Source organism: Pyxicephalus adspersus, chromosome 1 (genome assembly GCF_032062135.1).
Source record: "Pyxicephalus adspersus chromosome 1, UCB_Pads_2.0, whole genome shotgun sequence".
Taxonomy (NCBI): domain Eukaryota; kingdom Metazoa; phylum Chordata; class Amphibia; order Anura; family Pyxicephalidae; genus Pyxicephalus; species Pyxicephalus adspersus.
Window position 1 is genome coordinate 55,660,168 of NC_092858.1, and position 12,917 is coordinate 55,673,084.

Sequence of the window (12,917 nt, forward strand, 5' to 3'; positions counted from 1 at the left end):
ATAATGCTTTATTTTAATTCACTAAATGATTCCAAAGTGATCTATGCTATTTCCCAGGCTATTTTCCGATTGTGTTGGCAACAGAATAAATCTACGTTATTTTTTTTGTAAAATTAATGGAACATTGCAATAAAGGAAAAAGTCTCAGGGGATATTTGACGTTAGGGGTGTATATATATATATTTTTTTTTTTTTTTGCAAAGTGCATATTTTTTTTTATAAACTAGCCTTGGGGAGCAATAATTATAGAAAAAGTAACTAATCTCTACTATTTGTGTTCTCAGTTCTCTAGTGAATCTTGAGCAAACCAATTCATACGAGTTAGAGTTTGAATTGGGTTAGGTAGGCTGTTTGACTTGTGGCAGATGCTCTAGGAGAAAGAATGATCTGTACCATTGATTGCTATTTATGTCTGCCTTGCTGCCATCAGATATCAACTGAGAGAGAAACTTACCTGGGTGATCCAGTAGTGTGCACTAAAGCAAAAACTGGGAGTCATTTAAATAAGGCGTGTTGCTTATTTCTTTTAGGATATTCACATATAAATTCTCGAATTCCCATACAAATATTTCAACATGGTGACTCTTTTTTAAAAACCAACAGATAAAAAAGGCAAGGTTTATAATTTATTCTGCTTACAGAATAAATGTTTCAGCCTACACCTTTACCTGCAGCTTCACAGAAACACATTTATTACCACATTGACACTGCCAGAAACACATTTGCAGAGACACAACCAGAACCATACATACATTGCAAGAAGCACATTCACAGGGATATAGTGAATTTTGCACTAATACTACTAGAACTACATCTGCTGGTACAATCACTCCCACAGTAACACTGTCAAAAATATATTTGCAGATAAGTTACAGTGATGCCACCAGAAGCACATCTGAAGACACCATAAAACATATGCCTTTAGCTGAACAGTTATATATTTCTAAAAAAAAATAAAACAGCCCAAAACTGTTGTGTAAATCACTGGGGCAATGTCCATCATATTTCCAATAGTCAACTAAGCAGGTAAAGTGGCAGTAGCCAGCCCATTTTGTCATACACACAGTCGGCCTGATTTATTAAAACTCTCCAAAACTGGAGAAGAACCTGGTTGATCCCACAAATCTGGAATGGGTTTCCTAAAAATCATCGGCTATTAATTGGAAAATGTTTTTAATCCAGGGCCAGATGCATTCAAAGATTGCTAGATCACCCAGGTTCTTTCATGGAGGTCTATCTTCTCCAGCCTTGGAGAGCTTTAATAAACTGAGCCCAGTACTTCAAGGTTCAATGTCCATAATGTAGGATTCGTGTCATGGTTTATGTCCCACAAATGGAGTGGGAATGAGATCTTGTTAAGCTACTGGCAAACCACCCTGACGTATGTGAGACTCACAAGTTTCCTTGGTGATTTGACAATACTGGTAAAAAGAGATCTTAATTATTTGCATAGGCGGTAGTAAAAAAAGAAAATTGCTAGTGTTGGTGTTACTAAAGTACAAATTGCTGTCAGTAGTTTTAGGGCTCTATTAATAAAATAGGAAATCCGACCTTCCCTCAAACAATCTCTTGTGTGAATCAATGACTGCTATCGAAACACATGGACCTGGAAGATTCCCACCAGATTTGGTCACACTATCATTGTCAGGGATAGTACTGTTATTGAGTACCATCACTGGTTTCAACGGGAAAAACTACTCCCAAACATTTGTCAGTGGAAAAAAATAGACCAAAATCATTGTCTGAGAATGCAAGGAATTAGGCCTCAAATCATCAGGAGGTATCAGCAGGATAAAACAGGGCTTAATTATAGAGACCAACATGTGGGAACAAAATAAACATCTTTCAGTGGTTACCCTACACATTCCCACACTGCTCTACTTTTCTTCTTCATCTGACTGGAACTTTTTTGTCAGTGTCAGGTAGACAATCACTCTGCACAACAAATTGCCAAAATACCCGCACTAGCATTGAAACACTTGGCAGGTAATTTACCAATTGTAAATCTACCCACAAATTACTTTCAATCAATTATTACAATCACTACCTCACAACAAAATACAAACTCAAATTTTTTTTTGTTAAAATGAATCATTTTAATAATAATTTAGTAATGTGACATTGTATACATATGTGTGAATTTATTACAGAAAGCATTGTTGCAGGGTGTATATTTTATTTTGTTTTCCATTACTTTTGCAAATGTGTATTTAACTAGTATGCATATAGTGCATATACGTAGTATAAATACAGATAGATTATATATATACTGTGACCACTGTGCAATTTAAACACAAAGGGTGTGGACAAAATTATTACTAAATCACATATGAATTAGGTATTTTGCAATGTCCTGTGTCAGTTTTGAAAATCATCAACATGAATCCTTTCTTGTTAAATGCTTATCATTTTTATTCAGTCCACAGCATAGGAAAAAAGTTATTTTATTTCTTAAATACATAAAGACACCGATCTGGATATGTTCTATAACAATACGTGTAGTAAACAAACAAGAATTTGTTTTATATTTTAGTTTCCTCAAGTATTTACCAAAAGTATCCACTACTCTTGGCATTCTATCAAACACTTTTATGAAGTAGTCACCTGGAATAGTTTTCCAACAGGCTTGAAGAAGTTCCCAGAAGTCTTGAGCACCTATTGGCTGCTTTGCCTTCACTCTGCAGTCCAATTCATCCCAAACAACTTCAACTGGGTATAGGTTAGGTGATTGTGGAGGCCAGGTCATCTGACACAGCACTCCATCACTCTCCTTTTTTGGTCAAATGGCCCTTACATAGCATGGGGGTGTGTTTGGGGTCATTGTCTTTTAAAAAAAAAAACTAATGAAGGTTTCACTAAGCGCAAATGAGATGTGATGACATGTCAGTGCAGAAGGCTGTTGAAACCATGCTTTATGGTGGAAATCACACGTGAAGAAACCTTCATTTTTTGTGCTTCTCAGAAAAAAAATGTCAGATGAAGCCACAAATCTCAAATTTGGACTCATCAGACCAAAGTACAGATTTCCATTAGTCTAATGTCCTTTCCTTGTGTTTCTTGGCCCAAACAATTCTGTTTTTCTTCTTCTATCCCAGAAGTGGCTTCTTTGTAGCAACTTGACCAAGAAGACTTGGTCCACACAGTTTTCTCTAAACAGTTGAAATGTGTTGAGATACTTGAACTCTGTGAGGCAATAATGTAGGCTTTAATCTGAGATGCTGTTATTTACGTTTTTTGAGGGTGGTAACTAGTACTGAACTCATCCTCTGCAGCAGAAGTAACTCTTAGTCTTCCTTAATGCGGTGGTCCTCATGAGGGACAGTTTCATCAAAGCGTTTGATGGTTTTCGCAACAACACTTTAGGATACACTCAAAGTCTTGGTAAATTTTCTAGATTGACTGACTTTTTTTTCTCAGTGTAATGATGGACTGTAGTGTCTCTTTTCTTTAGTGGTTCTTGTCAAAATATGGTTTAAAACAGTAGTTGAAGTTGGCTATTCACTGTATAGTGCTCTGTATCAACTCTACCTCTGCACAACACAATTAATGGTCTCAAACACATTAGGAAGGCAAGAAATTCTAAAAATTAATTCTTGACAAGGCACATCTGTTAACAGAAATCCATTCCAGGTGACTAAATCATGACTCTGATTGAGAAAATGCCTGAAGTGTACAAAGCTGTCATCAAAGCAAAAGGTGGCTTCTCTGAAGAATGTAAAATAAATATCTACATATGTATATGTAAAATAATCTTTTTTGTTTAACATCTTTTTGTTTAAAACTGATTCTATATAGGTTCTTCCATAGTTCCAATGTCTTTAATATTAATCAAAATGTTGAATATAATAAAAAGAAAGGAAAAAACAAAAAGAAGGTATGTGCAAACTTTTTTGCAGATATATTTATGCAGATATATTTATATATGCTGAATACTGCATCACACTCCAGCTAAATGTTAACATTTAACATGGAATTGTTTAAATTTTACTTCTCATCCTGACATATCCGTCACAAACCATGCAGCCTTGTTGTGTAAAATCTTGTCTTTACTGGTTAATTATTTCTGTAGAGATTTAATCTTGGGCTTTATTATTTTGCAGGTTATGGAACCTCAAATCTGATTAAAGTGAAACTAAATTAGGCTGCAATCTTCTACACTGACTTCAAGGCAGATTTCCAGGTCTGGCGCAATCCTCTTCTGCCCTTGGTCAGCCACTGATGATGAAACTGTTGTAAACTGATATAAATGTTACTGCATATGGCTCCATATGAGGTGGATGCATCATACGGTGCTGGTGAAAAAAGGTCACCAGAAGCCAGGGAAAAAAATTTTTTTGCAAAGGAAAATTAGCATGTCACTTCTGTCAAGAACCTCCTCCAGTAACTGTTTTTGGGGGGGTTTAGTTCTGCCTAAGGTCCCTAAATAATGCAATAAGTTGCACACCCTAGAAAAACTACATTTATGTTGCATTTACCCAAGCTCATTCATGCATTGTTCTCCCTTACTACTGTTCTCCAGAAGACTAACAAAAAAAAAAGGTTTCAAAGTAAATTGTATTTAAGACACTAATACAATATATAATCACAAGTATACAATATAATTTCATTAACTTAGTGTTTCTAAACTCTTCCTCTGTTGAACAACAGTTCCTATTTTCGACATTTAGCGGTAGTTTTTCTAATTAGTAATACTCCATAGGGATAACCCCTGTTTTTTTTATATACCATTTATATTTCTTGTATTTTGGCACCAACCAAATAATTAAATAGAATCAAGAGCATATTTAGATTCAAGATTACCTAGAAACATAAGACTGACTACTCTGTTATACTAGCCTACATCACTTTTATCAACAACCATATTTTTTGATTGGACTCAACAAGGCAAACTCCTACATAGCTTTTAATATCTCACTCCCTTCCATTTCCATTTCCACTGCTGGATTCCCTAAATTGTCCAGAGGAATCCAGAAAAAATGTAAATTGTGTATTTGAATGCCATCCTGAAAAATGTAGTTCAAGTATAAATAGTATTGTTATCCAAGTCATTAAAACTGGAGGGCCATCTGCTTGATATATAGGCAAAAAAATGTCTGTGCTCATAATTTATTGTGTAATGATCTTTCTTGCTTATCAGTTGTCTGATTTCTTAGCCTAAGAAGGGAGCTTAGTGCTGAACAGTCAGATATGTTTTCCAGGTTGTTTACCACTTCTATAATTTGATCTATTCCATCTGCTGACAAGACCGTAGATGCATTAGAAATGAATTTCTTTAGGTGGTCTTCGTTGCTCAATGGCTTCCTCCAGTGACCGTAGAAAGTGTTACATCTTTCAGTAAAGTTGTCTCCATTTGTCATTGTTATGCTGATCTCACAATAAAGTTTATCAAAATTGGGTTTGTTATCTGGGGGGTGTACCACCTCAGTTTTACCAAGCAGTGACTTAATTTCTGGCCTGGAGATATTGTGATCACCAAAAGACTGAACACATACATTGCCATCTAGGAGGCCTGTGCATGCATTAAACTGAAAGGAATGACGAGCTTCATGCTCTGAAGATGGAAAGGGGCGGTTTACATATTTGACATCAGGAACTTTTAGCTGGATTTTCTGAATAGTATTGACTGGCAGAGAGTGACCATCTCTAACAATGTATTTTCGCACTGCACAAGCTGCATCTGCCATCCAGTGCATTCCAAGGTGAGCAGGGAAGCGTTTGACAGCAACGTCTTGTTTCTCTAGCAGCCAGCTGTATGACTCAAGGGATGGCAGAGCTTTTGGGTCATAGTCATGATAGAAAGCACCAAAACCAGACTCTAGATCAAGGATTTGCTCATTCCCTTCCAGGCCCAAGAATGCAAAACAAGCAGCTTCAAGGCCATGTCTGCCTGCATTACCAATGTGAAGGGGTTTAGTTTGTGTAGCTGCATTTGCCAAAGGGGCACCAGAATATGATGCAGCTATAGCTAAAGCATCTCTGCACTGCGTTTGGTCAAGGCCTAAAAATTTTGATGAAGCTGCTGCACTTCCCATTGTACCAACCACAGTGGGAGGGTGAAACCTGTAGACAAAAAAATTGAAATTTAGCACCCTTTGAGCAATCTACTTGTTGAAATAAGTCTAAAAGGTATTAAAAACATATGATAACTACACTGTAATAAACCACAAGGAAAACATTGAGGGGTTTATTTATAAATTATTCCCCTGTCAATTCAATTTAATATACAGCGCTGTGTAATATGTTGGCGCTGTTGTGACTGTTATGCTATTTTAGTATTGGCTGCTAGGTGGCCGAATGAGTCTTAGTTATAGTTGGCATTGAAGCAAGTAATGCATAGAGATTCGCCTAGCTGTGAGCGAACATACAGCTGAATTGACAGTTGAATAATTTATAACTTCACCCCTAAATATACATAAGTGCTGAAATAATTTTGCAGAAGTCTTTGCAGTACCAGTCCTGTGGATCACATTAAAGCACTAATGCCATTGTATTATTTGATTTATTTAAAATGATCAATTCAACTATTTACTAAATGTTCTGTCTAAAAAATAGTAACTAGAAATATCAAGAAAAATATTAATAATTAAAAAGCCTACATTTAGTAATTGTAGTTGGCAAGTAAGAAAGCCCCCCCCCCACACACACACACACACACACATGGCAGTGCTCTGACCGAGCTGCAAGGAGAGAGAACCACAAAATTTCCCCACATTTTATAGTGCTGGGTAATATATAAATATTGACATCACAGCTAAATTCCAGATAAAAAATACCAAATATTCCAAATATGTGTTTGTTTTTTATTTTATTATATTCATTCATTCAGGGTAATGGCTGAATACCTTCCTCATGTAAGCCCCCAGCACATCTCTGGGACTGGGATTGGGAGAGAGAGGAATATTAACACAAACCAAAAAGGATATTCTATATTTGTGTCCCATTCTTTAGGGGTCCATTTACACCATACCACAGTGTGCTGCAACACACACACAAATGTTCCTGAATTCATTTGCATTGAATTAGGCAGCTCATTTTAAATGTATGTTTTGTCAACACACCAAACATAAAAAAAAAGGGTCTGTAGCGTTTTTTTTTCAGTGTAGAGGAATGAAAAGTACAGCACATATGCATCCGTTGGTTGTATGTTAAGCAGATATTTTTTTAGCAAACTGTAAAAGTGTTGGAGTGCAACTAAATTTACATTGCAATACCTATCTACAGTGCATCACTGTACATTGAGGTTGGAGTGGTTTGGACAATTCCTAAAGCTTACAAGTAGATAACGTCTAAATTATCTGAGAACTGTATTAATTTTTAGTTTCACAAATTATCATACCTTTTTGGAATATTGCTGGCTTCGTTGGAAAAATGCATGAGTCGTCCTTGTACCTCAATACCAACATTAAATGCCAAGAGGAAGTCTAATCCAGATTTCTTGTGATGTGCTGGTAATGATTCAGAAAGGGCAATCAGAGAAGGAAGGACAGCTCCAGAGGGATGTGTGGCAGGATGCCAGGTATCATCAAAGTCCATCGAGTGAACCTATAATAAAAAGTGCATGTAACCATAAAGTAATATTTCATATATGTTTATTTGCATACCTCACTCAAAATATTAAAAATACTGTTTTGCATCATTTTTGACTGTATTAAAATGTTTACAGCTATTTGTGGATGCATGGGCAAATACATTTTGACCAGTGTTTAATGAAACTACAGTGTATCTATAAACTGCATTGCATTACATTGGATCAGGATGCTATCACCTAAATATGGTGATATATTTTATATTATTTACAAAAATAATTCCAGTCAAACTTTTCCATTTATTCAGTGTTTTTTAATATTGATAATATTTTCCTCATTCTACATTAATATTGAATACATCAAAACAATGGAATTGTGTTTTAAACAAAACATTTTTATACAAACAAGACTATGTTTTATTTTCTTTAAAGAAGCCACTTTTCGCTTTGATGACAGCTTTGCACATTTCAGGCATTTTCTCATAAAATTTAGTTATAATTTAGTCAACTGGAATGGTTTTCTATTAACATGGTTTTCTTGCCTTCTTAATGAACTAAGACATTAGTTGTGTTGTGCAGAGGTGGGATTGATACACAGCACTATACAGTATATAGCCGAAAATTTCACAAACTTTAAGTGTATCTTCAAGTGTAGTTGCTAAAACTATCAAAGGCTAATATGAAACTGGCTTTCATGAGGACCACCCCAGAGAGAAAGACTAACAATTACTTCTGCTGCAGAAGGCAGAGTTCACTACAGTTACCACCCTCAAAAACCACAAATTAACACCACCTCAGAGTAGGGCCCACATTATTGCTTCACAGTTCAAGCATCTCAACATCTTAACTGTTGCTACAAAAGACATTAGACTAGTGGAAATCTGTAGTCTGACGAGTCCAAATTTGAGATTTGTGGCTCCATCTGACATGTTTTTGTGGAGGTTTCTTAATGTGTCCTACCCACCATAATGCATGGCTACAACAATGAGACCTTCATTTGTTTTTTTTTTAACAGAACAATGACCCCAAACATAACTTCAGGCTATGTAAGGGCTATTTAACCAAGAAGGAGAGCGATGGAGTGTTGTGTCAGATGACCTGGTCTCCAAAATCACCTAACCTATACCCATTTGAAGTTTGTTTGAGTTGGACTGCAGAGTAAAGGCAAAGTAGCCAACAAGAAAACTATTCCAGATGACTACCTCCAGAAGCTGATTGAGAGAATGCATAAAATGTAAAGCATATTCTCATTTGTTTACCTCTTTTTTGTTTATATATATACATATATATATATATATATATATATATATATATATATATATATGTATATATAAAAATGTTTGAGCACATAAATGTCAAATCTAAATATGTGCTGGAAATGGCTTTTTTGCTATCTAAACCATCCTGCAACACATTCTCAGTGGCCTTTCCAAATTATGTCTAAGTTTCTATATTTTTCTTGGCCTGGAAATATTATTGTATATACAATGTAAAGCTATACCTAGGAAGAAACTGCAAAATAACCACAACTGATTCTGACAGGTTTGTTATGATATATGGTAGCAGATATCGATTTTAAAAAGATATAGTGAACTCCTTGTCTAGTTTATGTTTATACATGAACTTGATAATGGTACAGGTAAAAATAACATGGGATCCAGTGTTTGTGTGATTTTACTAGACCGTCCGCCCACCACCTAGGCCTGGCTTACTTTCCAAATTTTGGCTATACGTGGGTAGACAACCAAGCTATTAACATTAGGCATATTTAATTCATTTTTTTTATTTTTTTGCAGCTATAGTCCAAGGATAGAAAGAATCAGAATATAACCAAATTATGTTGTTAATGATTACCTAGATCATAGTTTCTCAACCAGGCCTCCACCAGAGGTTGCTAGGGGTTCCTTGACCAAGGATCAGTTTGTGTCTCCCAGGTCAGTTTAAGTGACACCAATTAACTTTTTTGGCTATCTGTAAGGGTGACATTCTTCCCACTGGCCAGCAATGTAGGAGGAACTATCCAAAATGATCACCACAGTAACGTGCTGTGAAAATAAGCGGTCCCCCCATGTTAAAAAGGTTGAGAACAGCTGACATAGTAACAGTCATCTCTGTCCCTTTTTACATGATGACTAGCTCACAGTAGGTAACATCCCACCCATGGAGTTTTTATATATATAATGCAGGAGATATGATATAAAATACATTTTAAATGTTTTAACCCTAAACATTTTTTCAAAAGTAAGTACATCAACCAATTTTTTCCAGCTGTCAGATCTACAGTACAATACAATCATTCCTCAAACAAAGTCTATAGCAAACGGTGCACAAAATCTATGCATCATTATGTATTATTAACACACTTTGACTGCTGGAAAAAGCTGAATAGCAATCTAACATCGATCACAGATAATTGTACACAAGGATCATTGAAAAAAGTTTCTTACCGCAACACCATTGACAAAAGAAGCATAGAGGGGAGGGAGTCGGAGATCTGGCTGGCCCCAAACTGTGCTGGAGATCTCTGTGCTATAAATCTGAAATCAGTCAATGCAAAAGGTGACGGAATGAGCAGAGAAAGGTAAAATGGGACCAAATATTTCTAGAAAAACTGTCATCTGAATCCAAAATGATAGATAAGCGTTAAAGCCCCATTTTATTATGATTGCTTGGAAAGCAAATTACATCTAACAATTGGGCACAATTGCTATTTAGAATCATAACTTCAATGGAGTAGGAATGTTAAGCGTTTCTCTTATGGAAAGTTTGGTATTTTTTTAAAAAGATTACCACAGCAAAAAATAATGAATAGTTTTATTACATAGCATTAATATTCTTGATTATTATCTTATGATTTTGACAGCTTTTATATGTATGAAGTAAATAATGTCCCACTTGCTTTCAAAACTGCAGTAATGTATTTGGGGTTATTAGGGATGTATGAATTTTTGAAGACTGTCTATTAAGATTCACATCAACATGAGTGGTATTCTTATCCTACATCCTATCTATTCAAATGTGCCAGTTCTAGATTTTCTGGGAGAAGTTAAATAATACTGTACATAATTACATAAACTATAGGAGTTTTTCGTTTCTTATTTATTATGGTCTAGTACATACACATCATCATCTCTAAGGCTCACAAAGTCAACAAAACGCATCCAGGCCCCATCTTTGTGAAAACTTTATAGCCATTATAAAAAGTCAAAGTCTAGAGCCACTGTCATTGAACTGCCTTGATTGACAGCAGAGAAGGATCCTGCCTAAACTTCATGTGATTAGGCAGATTTGGTCTTTCTGTAGGAAAGTGGCTTGATAAGCCTAAAGCTGTCTGTGCATGCCAGCATTGGAAGCTCCATCTGTAGCATGCAAGGGTGGCTATGGCAGTACGGCACTACATGTGAGTACTGCATGACAATGCAGCCCGCAAATTATCATGAGCAGTGAAGAGAAGATCTTTACAAAAAGAATGTCAAGCACTTACAAGAAAAAACACAGAAATTAGAGCAATCCTTTAGATGTTTAACTACTGTGGTAATACAGGTTTTGTAAGGAGCTTAATTAACGGAATTCCACATAGAATAGTGCAAATATGATAATTTAAGGGCTTATACCTCTGAACAGGTGAAGTTCTTACCTTGCTGTACTGCAACGCCTTATTGAAAACCTCTGTTGTAGTTCCAATTAATCCAACACCTAAAGTGTCTAAAATCATTCTCTTGCTTCTCTGAATGACTACTTCTGTGAGGTTATTTACAGTTAGACCATGGATCATGCCAGCAAAACTACCTGTTACTGTCTGAAAATGCAGAATAATCAACATATTACTAACATACACATTTCCATATGGTAGCAGAATAAACCAACCAATCATCAGTTAGCTAATAGAACCTGATCATAACCAAACTTTTTTTGTAAATGGACATTGACTGAAAATGTTCTTTTATCTACACATATGTAGGATTACTTAAGGTCTGGCTATCAAATTGCTCCTATGTGGCCAGTAACTTTTCCCCTGTTTTAAAATAATGATGCATATACCTTACAATGTTAAGTTATTAAATAAATGTGTCAAGTGTTTAACTTTATAATGGAAGCATACTAAATATTTAATGAATAAGTGCAATGAGGGTCTACTTAGCAATGTTTTCACCCATGATTCACAAATTTTTCACATAAGGTTCTAATATACATGTATGAAGCATGAATGAAAACATTGATAAATGTATATACAAACCAAAAAGTGGGGACGCATAGGATACCAAAATTTAGCAATACAGGTCAAAGGGCAAGATGTGTTTTATAAATTTGACAGCTTGAAATAAGGTTGTCGGCAAAGCACTGTTCATCACAGGCAATTTCCTTCTATTACTCCAATACTTTTATAAAATCTATTATCATTTCAAAAGTGATTTCGCACTGATGAAAAGATTGGATATAGTAATAGAACATGTGTATTTTTAGCAAAAAGGCAATGAAAAAATGTAGAAGAATACAAAATATTTAATAAATAAGTGCAATGAGGGTTTACTTAGCAATGTTTTTACCCATGATTCACAATTTTTTTTACATAAGGTTCTAATATACATGTGTGAAGCATGGGTGAAAACACTGATAAATGTATATTCAACCCAAAAAGTGGGGACGCAACAGATGCATGGGATACCAAAATTTAGCAATACAGGTCAAAGGGCAAGATGTGTTTTATAAGTTTGTCAGCTTGGAATAAGGTTGTCAGTAAAGCACTGTTCATCACAGGCAATTTCTTTCTATTACTCTAATACTTGTTTAAAATCTATTATCATTTCAAAAATAGTTTGGCACTGAAGAAAAGATTAGATATAGTATTAGAATGTGTGTATATTAGCAAAAAAGCAATGAAAAATGTAGATATGTTTAGTAATAATTCAGAAATCTATTATTTTCATACTAGACAGTAAAGCCAGTTCAGCAAATTACCTTGGTGGCGAACATCCTTCCTCTTACAAGTAGTCTGCAGTGTGGGTTCCTTGGTCCGATTCCTGTTCTCCTTTCTTCAAACACCATCTCTTTATAGTGTGTAGCAACTGTATAAATCCTCCCCTCACCTTTCATTCTTCCTCTTTTCATGGTTGGGTTTTCCATTTTACATAATTGTCAACATCCCTGTCAGCTTTTTAGTCATAATATCCACCACACAGTTTACACGTTCAGCATGTATGAATGTTTATTGATAAAAACATACAAATAGTGTAAAAAGTGCAGGGATCAGGCATGTAAAATACATAATGCAGGTATCAGAGGTATGTAAGGTACAGATCACGGAGGTCAAGTGGATGTAATGTCCATAGGTCAGCTTTATGTAAAATAATAAAAATAGGAGTTTGTTGTATGTAACACATTAGATTCAGCA

The 12,917-nt window shown here is 35.3% G+C and overlaps 1 protein-coding gene across 1 annotated transcript; it reads right to left on the reverse strand.

Annotated features, from left to right (window-relative positions):
• Window positions 1–2,071: 2,071 nt before the first annotated feature.
• ACOD1 (aconitate decarboxylase 1) lies at window positions 2,072–12,664 on the reverse strand. The gene is made up of 5 exons (XM_072410781.1): window positions 12,485–12,664; window positions 11,163–11,324; window positions 9,973–10,062; window positions 7,337–7,542; window positions 2,072–6,060 (listed from the first exon to the last, which is right to left on the reverse strand). Exons 1-5 carry the CDS (start codon window positions 12,647–12,649, stop codon window positions 5,100–5,102), a joined length of 1,584 nt encoding a protein of 527 aa, XP_072266882.1. The 5' UTR covers window positions 12,650–12,664; the 3' UTR covers window positions 2,072–5,099.
• Window positions 12,665–12,917: the final 253 nt, after the last annotated feature.

What these genes read in the sequence shown, in the direction of transcription:
- ACOD1 (XM_072410781.1), bottom strand. Translation starts at nt 12,649, where the DNA reads ATGGAAAACCCAACCATGAAAAGAGGAAGAATGAAAGGTGAGGGGAGG. An exon ending in GAAGGATGTTCGCCACCAAG is followed by an intron (nt 11,325 to 12,484) that starts GTAATTTGCTGA and finishes CTGCATTTTCAG; the next exon opens with ACAGTAACAGGTAGTTTTGC. An exon ending in GCCAGCAATATTCCAAAAAG is followed by an intron (nt 6,061 to 7,336) that starts GTATGATAATTT and finishes TTTTGTCTACAG; the next exon opens with GTTTCACCCTCCCACTGTGG.